The following is a 14,875-nucleotide window of genomic DNA, read 5'->3' on the forward strand; positions in this document are numbered from 1 at the left end:
CCATACAGGCCCAAACCATCACCCCCTTCCTGCTCTCGGAGAATCCCTCAAGTTTTCTGAACCCTTTGATCATTTATATTTCTGCAGAGAATATCTTTAGGAGGTGAATTAGGTCTCTCATGGTTCTCCTCAGGAGAAATCTCTCTTTCAGTATATGAAAAATCACCCTTCACAGATTTCCAAAGATTACACTTGGAGTGGAAAATCTCTCTGTTTCTAGTAACTCCGGGCCTTGGTACATGCTATTTATCTGTCTGGAGTTATTGACTCATTCAAACAGATACTCAGCACATGCAGTGTCTGTCTCCTTGTGCACCTGGCAAACTTGTGTCCATCCAGTAAGACTCAAGGATATGGTTTTTCCTCAGAGTTAACCTCACTGATGCCCTCATGTAGCTGGTTACAAAGCAAAGGAGGATCAGTCGCTAACTTTTTTTTTTTTTTTTGGCCACGCCTTGCGGCTTGCAGGATCTTAGTTCCCTGCTGAGGCACTGAACCTATGCCCCACTGCAGTGGAAGCACGGAGTCTTTAACCACTGGACTGCCAGGGAATTCCCTCAGTCACTAACTTTCAACTCTTATTTCTGATAATACTATGGCTTGGACATTTGTAAAAACTGAAGGCAACCCAGTTGGCTGAATTCTAGAGGAAAGAAAACTGTTTATTCTAGAACCTCTCCCCCACCCCGCCCAGACTCGACCACAGACCCATCTCACGCCTGCACTGGTGCCACCAGCGGGTCTGTGGTAGTTTAGGTGTCTGCTGTCTGCCAGCTCCCCTTCCCTGTGTCGGGCAAGAAGGGTCTCTGGATGCCTCTGACCCACGGAAACCAGGCTTGTCAGCCTCTCAAGTGCTGTGGTCTGTACGGTGAACCAAGAGCTGAGGCTTTGTAGAAACACCCAGCCCAGGTTGGCCTGTGCTGCTATTCCAGATGCATGAGGTTAACAGATGCACAGCTATAAACTTTCCCTGGTAAAAACCAACAGGAGCTAAACTACTTGATGAAAGATCCGTTGGCAAATGGGATGCCATTTTCACAGTCCCACTCCGATGCCTCCTTGCTCCCGCACGTGTCAGAGCACGAGCCTAAGCAGTGGAGGGGATGCTGGGGATGGACCCTTGAGAAAAGTCAAGGGGAAGTTCTCTTCTCCCAATTCTCTACCGCTCAGGTGTCCACACACTGTAGATCGCCCAGCCTTCCAGTCCGAGCCACTGACAGTGTCTGTGCGGGCTAACCAGGCCCCACTCTTCAGCCCCCGTGGTCCCCGAGCACAAGCAGGGACCCCATCCCACCACCTGTTTGCTCACCTACTCTCCAGAAACAACCCCTGATTATTTTAGTCATGTCTTTTCCTCCCCTGTGTCTTTTGGTTCATTTCTGTCATTGAAATTCTCTAACACAGTGGTGCTTTCATAGCATGTCATGGGAGACTGCCCAAATCAAGGCATGAGGTCAAGTGAATGAGAATTCTTAAAGTTTACGGCACTGGTCACTTTGTCTATTACCACTGTAATTCAGTCTTTGGTCCGGGCATTTTTACTTGGCCCTTCCTCGTCTTCGTGTCCTCAATTCCAACACAGTGATGACTGTGTGTGGCTCCCCACCAGTTTTGGGGAGCACCCTGTAGGCTTCGGGGACAGAAAATGGAGGGAGCATTAACATAGCCTTGGAAATACAGCTGAAGGAGGCGCTCAGTAAACAGCTGGTGAATGAAGGCTTACAATGTAGGATGGGTCCGACCTTCCCTCTGGGGGACAGATGGAGGTGTGGGGACACTCTCCTCCATGTGAATGCATGGGGGGACAGCCCGGGAGTGAGGCCTTTGGAAGTAATGAAGGAATTACAAGCAGGAGGAGGAAGGCCACTGGAATGTGCTTCTCCGTGTCTTCTCTAGAGTGGCATTTTGGATGGGACAGCAGTTTAGCTGAAGCATCGTAGAGGGCTGGGGCCCTTGGGGCTCTGTGTGTGATTGGAGAGCTACTGGGAGCCCAGAGCCAGCCCCAAGGACAGGAAGTGGGGCTGGTTGGCGAAGGCCGTAAGCGAGAGAGGGGCAGGCAGGATCTCGAGGTTCCAATGTGTTTCTACTTTGGGTTGGTGGTTTGGGAAACTGGGTGTGGTAGGGGTAGATGAAGAAACATTTGATAATAAAGATATCAAAAGAATTTGAGTCCTACGGAGAAAAGGGTTATAAATCTGAAGTATTACAGACCCACACCCGACTCTCTTCAGGTCTACTTTGCTTAGCACCTCAGGCATGTGGCCCAAGGCTAATTAGGGCTGTCCTAACTGCCTTTTTTTAAAAAAAAAATTTATTTATTTTTGGCCGCGTTGGGTCTTTGTTGCTGCTTGCGGGCTTTCTCTAGTTGCGGTGAGTGGGGGCTACTCTTCATTGCGGTGAGCGGGCTTCTCATTGTGGTGGCTTCTCTTGTTGCAGAGCATGGGCTCTAGGCACGCGGGCTTCAGTAGTTGCGGCACACGGGCTCAGCAGCTGTGGCTTGCGGGCTCTAGAGCTCAGTCTCAGTACTAACTGCCTTTCATTCTAGAAGAACTCATTGCTGGAAATTGTATAAGGGCTCAAACTGAGAATAAGCAGGTAATTAGAACATTCCACAGTTTCTAAATCAAAGTCCTACGCAGCGATGACTTAAGGTTTTACCTTTTTCATTAAAGTGTTCAGAATTGTAAAGAAACACCCTAGTTAAGCAACTGCTTGCTTTTTAACTAGATTCTTGTTTGCAAATACACAACTATCTCAAAAACTGTTTCCAGACTCTTGCTGGCTCATCAAGAATCAGATTAATCACCGGGATCTGTCCATGCCCAGTGAGTAGCTGGGAACAGCCTGGGCACCTGGGATAATGGCTCTTCTCCCAGGGGTGGGAGTGGCCAGAAGAAGAGACTCTCCTCCTGGGCTTCCCTGGTGGCGCAGTGGTTGAGAGTCCGCCTGCTGATGCAGGGGACACGGGTTCGTGCCCCCGGTCTGGGAAGATCCCACATGCTGCGGAGCAGCTAGGCCCGTGAGCCATGGCCGCTGAGCCTGTGCGTCCGGAGCCTGTGCTCCGCAACGGGAGAGGCCACAACAGTGAGAGGCCCGCGTACAGCAAAAAGACTCTCCTAACTCAGGGCAAGGGTGGGTGGTTTCTGCACTGGGCCCTATGCTACCAATTGTTTTATTACTTTTAAACTATGTATACTCTTGGGCAAAATTAGCTATTGTTAGTTAGAAAGCGTACCTAAGCTTTTATATTGAAAATTTCGAAGGCAGTAGACCTAGATTTACTGCAATCCTAGGGATATTAGATAAAAAGGCAAGTTCTATTTAACTGTGGCCTTTCTGATGCCCTATTCCTGGGTTCAGTGCTCCTGTGTACTTTCACTCTTGCGGGAAGTGTTCGGCCATTTGGCTTTTGCTTGTGTAATACACAATGGTGTGTGGCTGCTATCTGTAAATTCTATGAGGGAAGAGAAGCTCTCTATCTTGCTGCCATTATATTATCAGCATCAAGTATAGTGTCTGTCACATCGAACAGGCTTAACAGATAGCTGCTGAAAGAAAGGAAGGAAGGAGGGAGACTAACCCCTGATGCCTTTAACACAATCTAGACTGGCTAGAAGTGGCCATGGTCTAGCCTGGAGCTCCTAACAGGCACTGAGGTGTACGGGAGGGCGAGGCTGGCCTGCATACCTGCATTTACCTAAAGCTGAGTCATCTGTCCCTCTGTCTCAATGTATAGCTTTGAGATTTGTGACTTAACATCTTTTATTCACAATGGGCCACTGATTATCTGCCCCAATAGTTCCTTTCATTCTTACTTGCTTGAAGCCACTGATTCCCGCCGCTTCCCTCCCCCTATCCCAAGCCCATAGGAGTTTGCTCATCTCACCCCCTGACACCTGTCACTGCTCCCAGAGACAGAGCTGGGGATGCCAAGTTACCTGTTCATTAAGCTGTATGACCTGTGTTTCTAAATCTCTATCAGATCTGGATGCTGAGCTGCTGGACGAAGCCCTTTTGGCTGATGAGGGACGAGAAGGTGTGGATCCTGGTTTAGATGCTGGACTTGATTTAGCCGCACCTGAAAGGACCCAGAATAAATTATGAATATTGGCAACATCAGAAATGCTTTTTAGGTATGTAGCAAAAGTGTGATATAAAAGGAATTTACTCAGACACAGAAGAGACACTGCCAGTGGTCTCTTGCCAGCACAGAAGAAGCACAGATACGCTTAGAAAGAGTGTACTCGATAAAACGACAGAATCATCCTGGGCAACTTACTTAACCTTTCTGAGCACTGGTTGTTTTTCTCAAGTGACATGAGATTAATGCAGTTGTCCCTTCTCCCTCCAGAGAGATGAGAACAGATACAAAGGGATTTTAAGTTTGTTCGTTTTTTTTAAAGAGGAAAGGTTCTTTGATAAGCTCAGAGCATCACCATAATTGAATTTCTAACACAGACCTTATAAGAGAGTAACACTTTAGGAGAAATATCAGTGCACGTCTATTTTTTCCTCTTTTAATGTATTTCCTAGTTTTAGCCATTAAAAGAGTCTAGGAGCCATGATATCTCTGTAGCAACAGGCACTCCTGGTGCCCAAGTCCTGGTTTCTAAATGTTATTCTGCAATAAAAGGGCTTCTTGAGATATGATATGGCTGATTCCAGGGCTGGGGCAGGGAAAGGACAAGGTGGGCCTGGGACATCTCATGTCAAATAGCAAGGATGTGCTCAAGGATTAATGAATGTCAGGGGCCAGCCCAAAGGGGCTCCCAACTGGCCAGACTTGGACCATTTGCATACCAAAAAGAGTGATGGCTGTAATGTATTACAATGCACTGAATAAATAAAAATCTAGTCCATAATGAGGGTAGGGGAGAGGGAGAATCCAAATATCTCCACAGAACACTGACAGCCGGTAAATGCTAAAGAAATGCTAGAAAAATCACAGTTTTGCAATACACATAACTGATTCAGGAAAGTTTCATCAATTGACTCTAAAACACTGAGAAGTGTCTGGAGGATGGGATGTTTACACGTGTCAAGGTGTTACCCTATAAGTTGCTTATAAAGGGTGAAAGATATGCCTTTACAACAGGGAAGCCTGAGGATTGGGACCTTAACCAAGTTATTCAGTAGCATCACTAATAATGATAGAAATTGGCAAAAAAAAAAAAAAAAAAATAGGACCATTGATGTCAGGTAAGAACTCATCTACCTGAAGCTCAGCTCATGACAGGCTCTCACTATCTAGAACTTGACAGACACAGGAAATGGCCTCTGCAGCCAAAACAGATGGCACAAGATAACAAGATATATGCAGTGAAGTTTATACACTCCATGGGTTTAGAAATTCAGGGTCATTACTGGGGCCCAGCCACTCCCTCTTACTCAGAACAGCTCAGTCCGGTGTAGGTGCTCCCGCTGGCCCAATTCTCCACCACAGTCCCCCCCACTCTGCTCCTCTGGTTCTTGGAGGGCAAGGAACTCATCATACTCAGCTTTGCAACCTCAGTGCTTAGCACAGTACTTGGCGGAACACATACTTGATGAAGGAACAAATGTTTAAATACACGAACAAGTAAATAAAACCTGGTTGTATGGTTTCCAATTTTACAGTTTATTGGTACTAAGAGATTAGAAAAAGGCAAGCGCCCTGGCAGCAGTTACAAGTTTCAACCAATCTCCTAATTACAAAGCAGCAAGCAGGAAGACTATAAAATTCCTATCTGTATGTCTTCAGAGTCGTGAGAGATGCAGAGTCATACACACCCTCAAGAAGCACTGACAGTAACATACCGTTTAAAATACATGCCTGTTATAAAGAAAGAAAGAATTCTTCTAAAAATACAGGGAAATGCCTAATATATGTAAAACTGAGGATGCTTAAGTTAGGAATGACTTAAAAAGTTTGAGTATTCAAACCTTCAGTGACCTGGAAACCTCAGGTCATGAAACCTTGTGCAGCGGAACTTCCCAAGTTGTCCAGAGAGCGGATGCTTTGCTTTGCTCAACAGCTGTGAGGAGGCTTCATCTCTGGAAAAGCCCAGAAAACACACTCCTGGACATAGCTTCCGTGTCCCATTGGCCAGCTTCTCTAACTCCACGCTAAGCCAACAGGGTAAAGAACACAGCGTGGAAAACAGCAGGAGAGGCAGGGCGAGGACGTGCTGACCTGACAAACAGCCTTCTCCAAGGGTGGCCACCAGCCAGCCTTGCTGGGGAAGCAGCTTTTGAAAAATCAAGTTACTTCAGACCTTTTCATGAGCACTCTGTAGTATTTTAATATAAAAATAGTCTAACAGAAAGTGGCTCAAAGACTGTCTATGACCAACCCCTCTTATTTACTAAATACGTATTTATTAAGTGCCTACCATGAGCCCTGTACTGGAAGTCCCTGCTCTACAGGAGCTCATGACCTGGTGGGAGTGGGTCATTTAAGAATGCCCACAGACAGAAAGACAAATACTCTATGTTATCACTTACATGTGGAATCTAAAAAATAAAGCAAATGAATGTATATTTAAAAAAAAAAAAAAAAAAAAAGCCCAGGCATGGCCACACTCAACATTCTCAGGAAAAAGGCAATGTTCTAGACATGACCACGGATTGGGATCGGGCTGTGTTCCCTCTGCCTGAAATTCTTCCTCCCCTCCTTTGAGTGACTATGTCTAACAGCCTTCAGGTCTCAGCTTAAATGTGGTGGCTCACACACCCTTCACACAGCACCCATCAACGGTAATGGTACAGTGATTTATTTAATGCCTACTTCTCCCATTAGACTTAATCTCCACGAGGTAGGAGTTGAGTCTGTTTTGTTTACTATTTTATGTTCCCAAGGCCAAGTACAATGCCTGACCCAGAGGAGACACTCAATAATAAGTTTTTATGACTCATGAAAGAATGACTAGGACAGGCATCTATCCAGGGTAAAGATCCCAGGGGAAGCTCGAGGAGCTGATGCCAACCTCAAAGTCACTGACAGCAGGAGCCAGCAACACCTGAAGGAAACGAAACAAAACCCACCAGCCTCCCAGAAAGAGATCTCTTACTTGGTTTCAAGTTCACCTTCCATTATTACTTAGGCCCTGTATAGATGGAGTCAAGACAGTAGTTCATGTGGGTAAATTTAAATTCAGTCAGTAAACAGTTAACTCTGAGTAGGGAGGAGCAAGATGGTTTGTGCTGGGCTGTCCTATCCAAGCCTCTGCCATGCTTCCGTCCATGCCTCTTCTGAAGAGAACAGCTCTGGGGAAGGGGCTTCCCTAGAGAGCAAGTGACCCACCCACCCAGCCTGGGCAAGCCTCCCTAAGCAGGTCAGCAGCTATGACGCGGCTGGTTGCAGGAGCTGAGCGAGGTCCACCAGACACATTCATGTTCTTATACTCTGCCTCACCCAGTCTCATGTAAATTTTCAAAGAAAAGCGTGGAAGGAATAGAAGCTGATTGCTTGTAAAACAAGGTTATCACTGATTATATTATCAGGACATCATCAAATGCAGCTTAGAAAAACCTGAAACGTTTGATATGAAGTTAAAGTAGAAGAGGTCATGGCAAGCCAAAGCCCCATGTAAGACCAAGTTATCAGGGAAAGAAAGCCTAAAAATACGCAGAGGAAGCTGGCTGGGAGGGAAATGGGGTCACGGGAGATGCCGGGTGGCTCACGGCAGAGAGGCCAGAGCTGCTGCAGTTACTGACGCTGTCCCAGTTCCAGCTTTTTCCTGAAGAAACACATCCCTTGCTACTGACAGAGTCCAACTTTACTGTGGTTCACAGGGTCTCGGCATTAAAGTGGCATCTGTGTTTCACGGATCCTGTAAAGGTCAGCTGGGGTGCAGAGCCCCAGGTCCTTCAAACTGGCACACGTGCATGCAGGCTGTGGGTCTCTGAGACGAGAAAGATGAAAGCAGTGAGAGTCAGACCTGGCATCCCCCTGCTGCAGGGCAGGGAGGGGACAGTGGAGAAGAGGGGGTCTGGTCCACGCTCTACCCCCTATGCTCCCTACACGGGGGACAGAAGAAAAGCTTCTGCCCCCAGAATATGGACAAAGAAGGGAAAACAAATTTGAAAAATTTAATAGCTCAATTAAGTAATTAGAATTTGAAATTTAAAATGAGAGGGGTTTTGAAATTCTGATTGTTTGGAAAGAAACTGATAATCGAGGGAAATGCATGTCTGATGAATGAGAATACAAGAGGTCAGCACCAAGTTAACTGTATATTTCTACCTTCTAACGAATAAACGCAAAGAAATGAAAGACCAGGAAAGACAGAGGGAGATCTTAGTATCTTCAGAGGTTAAAAGTTTTTAAAAACCACACAAAGCTCATTTTCAAAAGAATGTAAACTGAGCTCTTTGAATCCTCACAGGCTGCAATTTGATATGAACGTAATTGACCACTCACGGCTATCACGTGATTAAGGCTAAAATACTAAAATGTATAAAGATGAAAATGCAACCTTTTCTTCATTGTGTTGAATGATTTCATGGTTTAACTTATTAGAATAAATAATGATAGACAATATCCTATATTATATCATGCTCATTAGTCAGTTAAAAACTAGGTTTTTGTTTATTTGTTTTACAAGCCTTGCTACCTTCTTTCAAAACACCATACCCTAAGGAGTACCCAGCTTCTGGGGTGACAGATATTCTTTTTTCACTTACCCAGGCTGCTATAATAAGGATGTTATCAGAAAACTGTACAATGTCAGTAAATTTAACACTGATATAATACTTCTATGTAAATTAACATTCATATTCCATTTTTGTGAAGTGACCCAATAATGTCCTCTATAGTGTCTAATCCTGGCTTTAGACACTGAGGATCTCAAAAGCTGCCTTCATGCTTCCCTAAATGCCTCCAAGTCCACTGGTGATTTCACTACTGGGCCTTCCCATGCCTCTCTGCTCAACGATGCTTACACGAAAAACATTTTACATAATAGCTTTTAAAGGAAGTACAGCTACTTTGGCAATAATAATAATAATACAGATAATAGATTTTTTTTTCCTGCAGCTATCAAACGTTTCAATTTTTTTGTCGAGCTGCATTTAATGATGTCCTGAAAATATAATTAGTGGTAGTCCTGTTTTACAAGAATCATTTTTCCTCAAGCTTTTCTCTCTCTCCACTAATTTCCCCTTTCAAAATAAAAAAGGAGTTTCAGAAGCAGCGGAAAGTAGACATAAATTCCTTGCAAGTCCCTATAATTCTCTGACTTTACCCATTGGATATGGACATGATTTACAATGCTAGTCTTTGAGCAGTTGTCTTAATTAATGCCTTCAGGAGTCGGGGTATAAATATGATGCTAAAACATTTTAAACCATAGTTGTAAAATACAAAGAGTGGCCTGATTCACTGCCTTAGTGAAGCCAGAGCACTGCTGTGTCTAATGTCAATAATTAGTAGCTTGCTTAATGTTTATGGAAAATGTGCCAACATTTTGGGCCTATGAGGCCCAATGAGTTCATAACGATGAAGCAAATAAAAGCACTTTATCCTTTTTTATACTTGGCTTTATCCTTCGCAGCCAGGGCTCTGATGGAATTTAGAAATTCTTCTCACATAATCTGCCGTATTCTTTCTGCCAAAATCATAAACAGAGGAGCTAAAAATATGACATTAATACTGTTGACAAGAACCACAGAGACATTAAGAACACACACACACTCAGGAAGCAACCACGCTTCTGGTCGTCCCCAGCTTCTTCCCTACTTTGAGAGCATGCCCCCAGCCCCCCGCCACGGAATTAAAAAGCCCATGGCGGGGAGTGGGAGGGATGAAATGGGTGAAGGGGATCAAAAGGTAAAGCTTCCAGTTATAAAATAAATAAGTCCTGGGATGTAATGTACAGCATGGCATTACACAGTTACAGTAATAATATAGTTAGTAACACTGTATTGCATATTTGAAAGCTGCTAAGAGAATAGAGCTTAAAAGTTCTCATCACAAGAGGAAAATAACTTGTAACTCTGTGTAGTGATGGTTGTTAACTAGATTTGTTGTGATGATCATTTTGTAATATATATAAACATTGAATCATTGTACACCTGAAACTAATAATTTTTTTGTTTTTTTAAATTTATTTTTTATACAGCAGGTTCTTATTAGTTATCTACTTTATACATATTAGTGTATATATGTCAATCCCAATCTCCCAATTCATCCTACCACCACCCCCTACCCTTGGTGTCCATACGTTTGTTCCCCCCTTGGTGTCCATACGTTTGTTCTCTACATCTGTGTCTCTATTTCTGCCTTGCAAACTGTGAAACTAATATAAGGTTATATGTCAATTATGTATCAATAAAAACAAACCTAAACCCCACAGAACTGAAACATGACAGAAGATACCTCGTACCTACACTGATTAATCATTTGTGGATGGACCTGACATCATTTCCTTATCCCCTTTACCTTGGCAAACAGGTTTTATTGTTTAACTGAGATATGAACCAGGTTAAAATAAATAAGTAAATAAGGCCACTGCTGGGGGAGAGGGTATGGGGTTGGACTGATGAAAAGAGACAATTCCCACAGGAAGAGGGTTTCCTAAGTGACTAAACTGACACCAGAGCTGTCACACGGCGGAATGACTAACAGCTCCCACACAACCCTGACCATCACAAATTCAAGATCTCACACTTTCCTTCGAAAATGCCTCCATACCTTCACTTTGTAGGTTCTGTAGTCTGCTCTGCCCTGAGAGCAAAAAAAAAAAAAAAAAAAAAACAACAAGAAAAACCCCACCTCAGGGCTTCCCTGGTGGCGCAGTTGAGAGTCCGCCTGCTGATGCAGGGGATGCGGGTTCGTGCCCTGGCCCGGGAAGATCCCACATGCCGCAGAGCGGCTGGGCCTGTGAGCCATGGCCGCTGAGCCTGCGCGTCCGGAGCCTGTGCTCCGCAACGGGAGAGGCCACAACAGTGAGAGGCCCGCGTACCGCAAAAAAACCCAAAAAAAACAAAACCCACCTCAGAGGCCAGTGTTGTGTCCAAATGGAACTTTAACAGGGGTTCTGGGATGCCCTGATTCATGAGGTCTTTAAGAGGGTGGCTCTTTTACTCTCAAATTAGTAGTTCAGAGCCCTTATGGCTTCTGTCCCACCAGAGCAGCCACTGGCAAAACTGGGCTCTTCCTTTTTGCCACTTTGGTGTCAGCTTATAAAAGTGGGCAGCTCCACTTCTGAGCAGCTTGGGGAGGGGGTCCACACAGCCGAGACTGAACCACATCAATCCTGTGGGAATGACGACCTGGTATGAACTGGGTGTCCTTCGTCTTCCCCGAGGGAGGCAGTGGTTAAGAGCGGGGGCGCCCTGCAGCCTGCAGCCTTCGTAGTAATCCTGGCTCTGCTGCTTGCTTGGTGGCGTGACTTTTGCTGCCACCCGGATTTCTTTATGTTCTACAGAGTCAGTAGCAGTGCCTCCTTCCCAGAGCTGGGAAGAGTACCTGAGTTAATACATGGGAAGTTCCTACACAAGAGCCTGGCACACAGTAAGTGTACCCGATCATTACTACTCAGCAAACGAGGCCTGATTCAACTAATGACGAGAAAGCACACGGGTTTCCCATTTCTAGACACTAGCAAAATAAAAACTAAACTGCTGAAAGAATAAGGAAATGAGACTCATTTTATTTAAAGAAAATCTTTATAAAGAAAATCTTTATAAAAACTGGTTAACTCATAACCCACCAGTGGGCTCCCAGGCTTCGGTTCCCCCATTCCGCACTCTCTGTCTTGAGAACTGGTGGACTGTCACCCAAGTCTCTGCGCGCCTTCTGAAATTTCCCCAATTCACTCATTCCTGCCGCAAGTATTTACTGCACCCCTCCTGTGTACCTGGCAAGCTACAGGCACTTGGGATAGAACACTGAATGAAACACAAAAGACGCTGGGCCTTGTGGAATTTACATTCTAACAGGGAAATTAGATAATAAACGATAACAATAATAAATTAATAAGTGACATAATAAACTAGAAAGTAAATGCCATGGAGAGAGGCAGAGCAGGGCAGGGGTAAGGAGTGCTGGGTAGGGCTGGGTGAGTGGCGGTTTTAAACAGGAACTTCAGGGAAGGCCTGAGCACCCATCATGAGCCCCTCCAGTCTCAACCCCTCACTCAGAAGGGTCCACCCAGACCCTGAGTCCACCCAGAAGGACAGGGGTCAAAATGCCCAAGTCCCCTTGGTGACAGTCGTGCAGCAGCCCAGCAGGGATGCAAGGAGGCGAGATCCACACCGGGTGTGCGTGGGGCTCACCCCAGCTCACAGCCTCCCTTCTCACAGAAGACGACGTGTGTTGTAACAGCTCCATAGTTGCAACTTCCAGGATCCCTGCAGGGGACATGCCATTTACAGGAGTCACCTTGACTTCTTCAAGGCCTCGTTGGGAAAGTGAGATCTGAGCAAAGACCTGAGAGAGGTGCAGCTGGCCTTCCGGACGGCCAGGAGCAGAATATTCCAGGCAGAGGAAAGGCCCAGCGCCAGTGCCAAGGCGTGGCCTCGCCTGTTCGGGAGCAGGGGGAGCACGGGCGCCGCGGGAGGAGGGTGCAGGTCACCAAGGGCCTCACGGGCTACTGCTGGAGGCTGGCTTTCATTATGATGGAAAAGGGCAGCCATGGCAGGGTCCTGAGCAGAGTGACATGATCTGACTTGGGTTTTAGGAGGCCCCCTCTGCCAGCTGGGAGGCTACTGCAGTCATACCCCTGGGGACGAGCAGTGAGTGCTCAAGATGAGTTCCGGTTTTGGGAAAGCGTTTACAATGCTACAGTTTATAAAACCCTACGATATACCCTATAGAACAGGCACCAAATATCCAGGCATTTATCACAACTTAAGTTGTGCAACATCAACAGCAACTAAGAGACATTCTGGGATCAACAGCATCTGCTCTTGGTTCCAAGGGGACGGCTGAAGGAGGACGAGGCGGTGACAAGAGCTGTGAGTCAGGCGGTGTCCCTCCCAGCCTACTCCCAGCTCGGGGTCATCACACAGTGTGCTGACCGGCTCTGCCCTGCAAAAATATGCCAGGGAGCAACACCGACAGCCAGGGCCCAGAGCCCCAGTGCCGGAGGCTTCCCTGACCGGTGGCCACTGAGATGGGCGAGTGGGCCTGACTCAGCCGAGCATGTCCAGCCAGTGTGAGCATTCAAGAACTGAGCTACTTCTGCCCTGGTTACTGTCCCTGCTGGAGATGATGTGCTTATTTTTAGCCATCATGTGATTCTCCAATATTTTCCAGGCTCTGCTTGAGTCACTCTGGTTTTGGAGAATTTTTCAGAGGGAAAAAAAAAATGCAGGAAAGAACTCCTCATCTTAAAATTAGCTCAAATATTAAAAATTCTGATGTGTAAGAAGTTACACGAACATGGTATATATTTCTTTCGATAAGCTGACTTTTCACACCTCTCACACCCTGGTAGAGAATTAAGTGTGCTTTGAAACGCATTAGGTGCCAAACAATTACTATCTTAGTTCAAATTCCTGTTTTTAAATTGTTCTCAGAGCAATTTTTCTCTAGAAACGGTGAGGTTCCCTCACCGCCGTGAAAACAAGATGCACCAGAATCCCAACAATAATTGAGGGGAACACTCCCTTGCCTGTTTGCTGCAGCAGTAAGGAAAGCTGGTGATTGAAAGAGTCCAACAAACTGAGACAGCCTGCTGAGAATAAAGACACACAGGCATCACCATGACAACAACATCACTGTGTCATGCATTCCTGGCATACATCAGTCATTTAAGCAAAAAGCTTACGAACGAAGACGGCCATTTCAGGGGAACACAACTATTTAGTTCCTTTATGATGTTCAGAGTCCTGCTGATTCCATTGGCAAGACCAAGTGTTTCAGGTTGTTTTGCTGATGGTAGGAAGTCTGCTGTGCTCCACTAACACTACCTTACCGGGACTCCCTTGCAAAGAGAGACAGTCTGAGGCCACAGAGCCGCTGGAGCTCGGGGAGGTGAGAATCAGAGCTGAGCCCCACTGGAATCATCCACTCTACTCTACTCCAGCTGGCTCCCGCTCCAGGTTTTCTGCTTCCCCCAACCATTGACCAAGCCAGAAACTGTGCATCATTTATCCTTGGCTTCCCCTGTCCTTCACCTCTCATATCCCATCACCATCAAGTTTTGTTGACTAAACCTGCTTAAAAGTCTCTATAACCCACATGGCCATGACCTTTATTCAGGCCACCCTCCACTCCTACATGTTTGGCTGCAACAGCTTCTTAGCTGTTGTACTTAAAACCTTTCAGTGGGCTTCCCTGGTGGCGCAGTGGTTGAGAGTCCACCTGCCGATGCAGGGGATACGGGTTCGTGCCCCGGTCCGGGAGGATCCCACATGCCGCGGAGCGGTTAAGCCTGTGAGCCATGGCCGCTGAGCCTGCGTGTCCGCAGCCTGGGCTCTGCAACGGGAGAGGCCACAACAGTGAGAGGCCCGCGTACCGCAAAAAACAAAAACAAAAACAAAAAACCTTTCAGTGATTCCCCAGAGTCCCCATAGCAAACTGTAAACGTCTGTGACTACAGAACTTAAGGTGACTGCGACATCTTCACTTCCTGCTATTCCCACCTTTGTGCAGTCCTCTCCCCTGGAATGTGGGTGGGACCTGGGGCTTGCTTCTAACCAACAGAATATGGGAAAGGGGATGGGATGTGACTCCCCTCATACGGAACCCAATTCAAAGGGAGTATAGAAAACTCTTCAGGTCAAAACTCTTTTCTATTCCTGCCCAACATACCAAGGGACAAAAAAAGGCACCAAAGATAAAGAAAAATAGGCTCACTGGTGATCTGTGATGTTCTGCTCATGGAAACTGAAATAAATGGTAAGTTATGGCCTATCTGAGGTTTGACAAGTTTTATGGTGAGGCTGA

At 46.0% G+C, this 14,875-nt stretch overlaps 1 protein-coding gene across 6 annotated transcripts in view; it reads right to left on the reverse strand.

Annotated features, from left to right (window-relative positions):
* The window catches only part of MAPRE2 (microtubule associated protein RP/EB family member 2), a 162,365-nt gene that overhangs the window by 9,888 nt on the left and 137,602 nt on the right, over nt 1-14,875 (reverse strand). For all 6 annotated transcript variants that reach the window (XM_067699342.1, XM_067699340.1, XM_067699341.1 and 3 more), the window contains one exon: nt 3,939-4,078. In XM_067699342.1, coding sequence (XP_067555443.1) covers nt 3,939-4,078 — 140 coding nt within the window. The remainder of the gene's footprint in view (nt 1-3,938; nt 4,079-14,875) is intronic.

Source organism: Pseudorca crassidens, chromosome 12, assembly GCF_039906515.1.
Source record: "Pseudorca crassidens isolate mPseCra1 chromosome 12, mPseCra1.hap1, whole genome shotgun sequence".
NCBI classification, from domain to species: Eukaryota; Metazoa; Chordata; class Mammalia; order Artiodactyla; family Delphinidae; genus Pseudorca; species Pseudorca crassidens.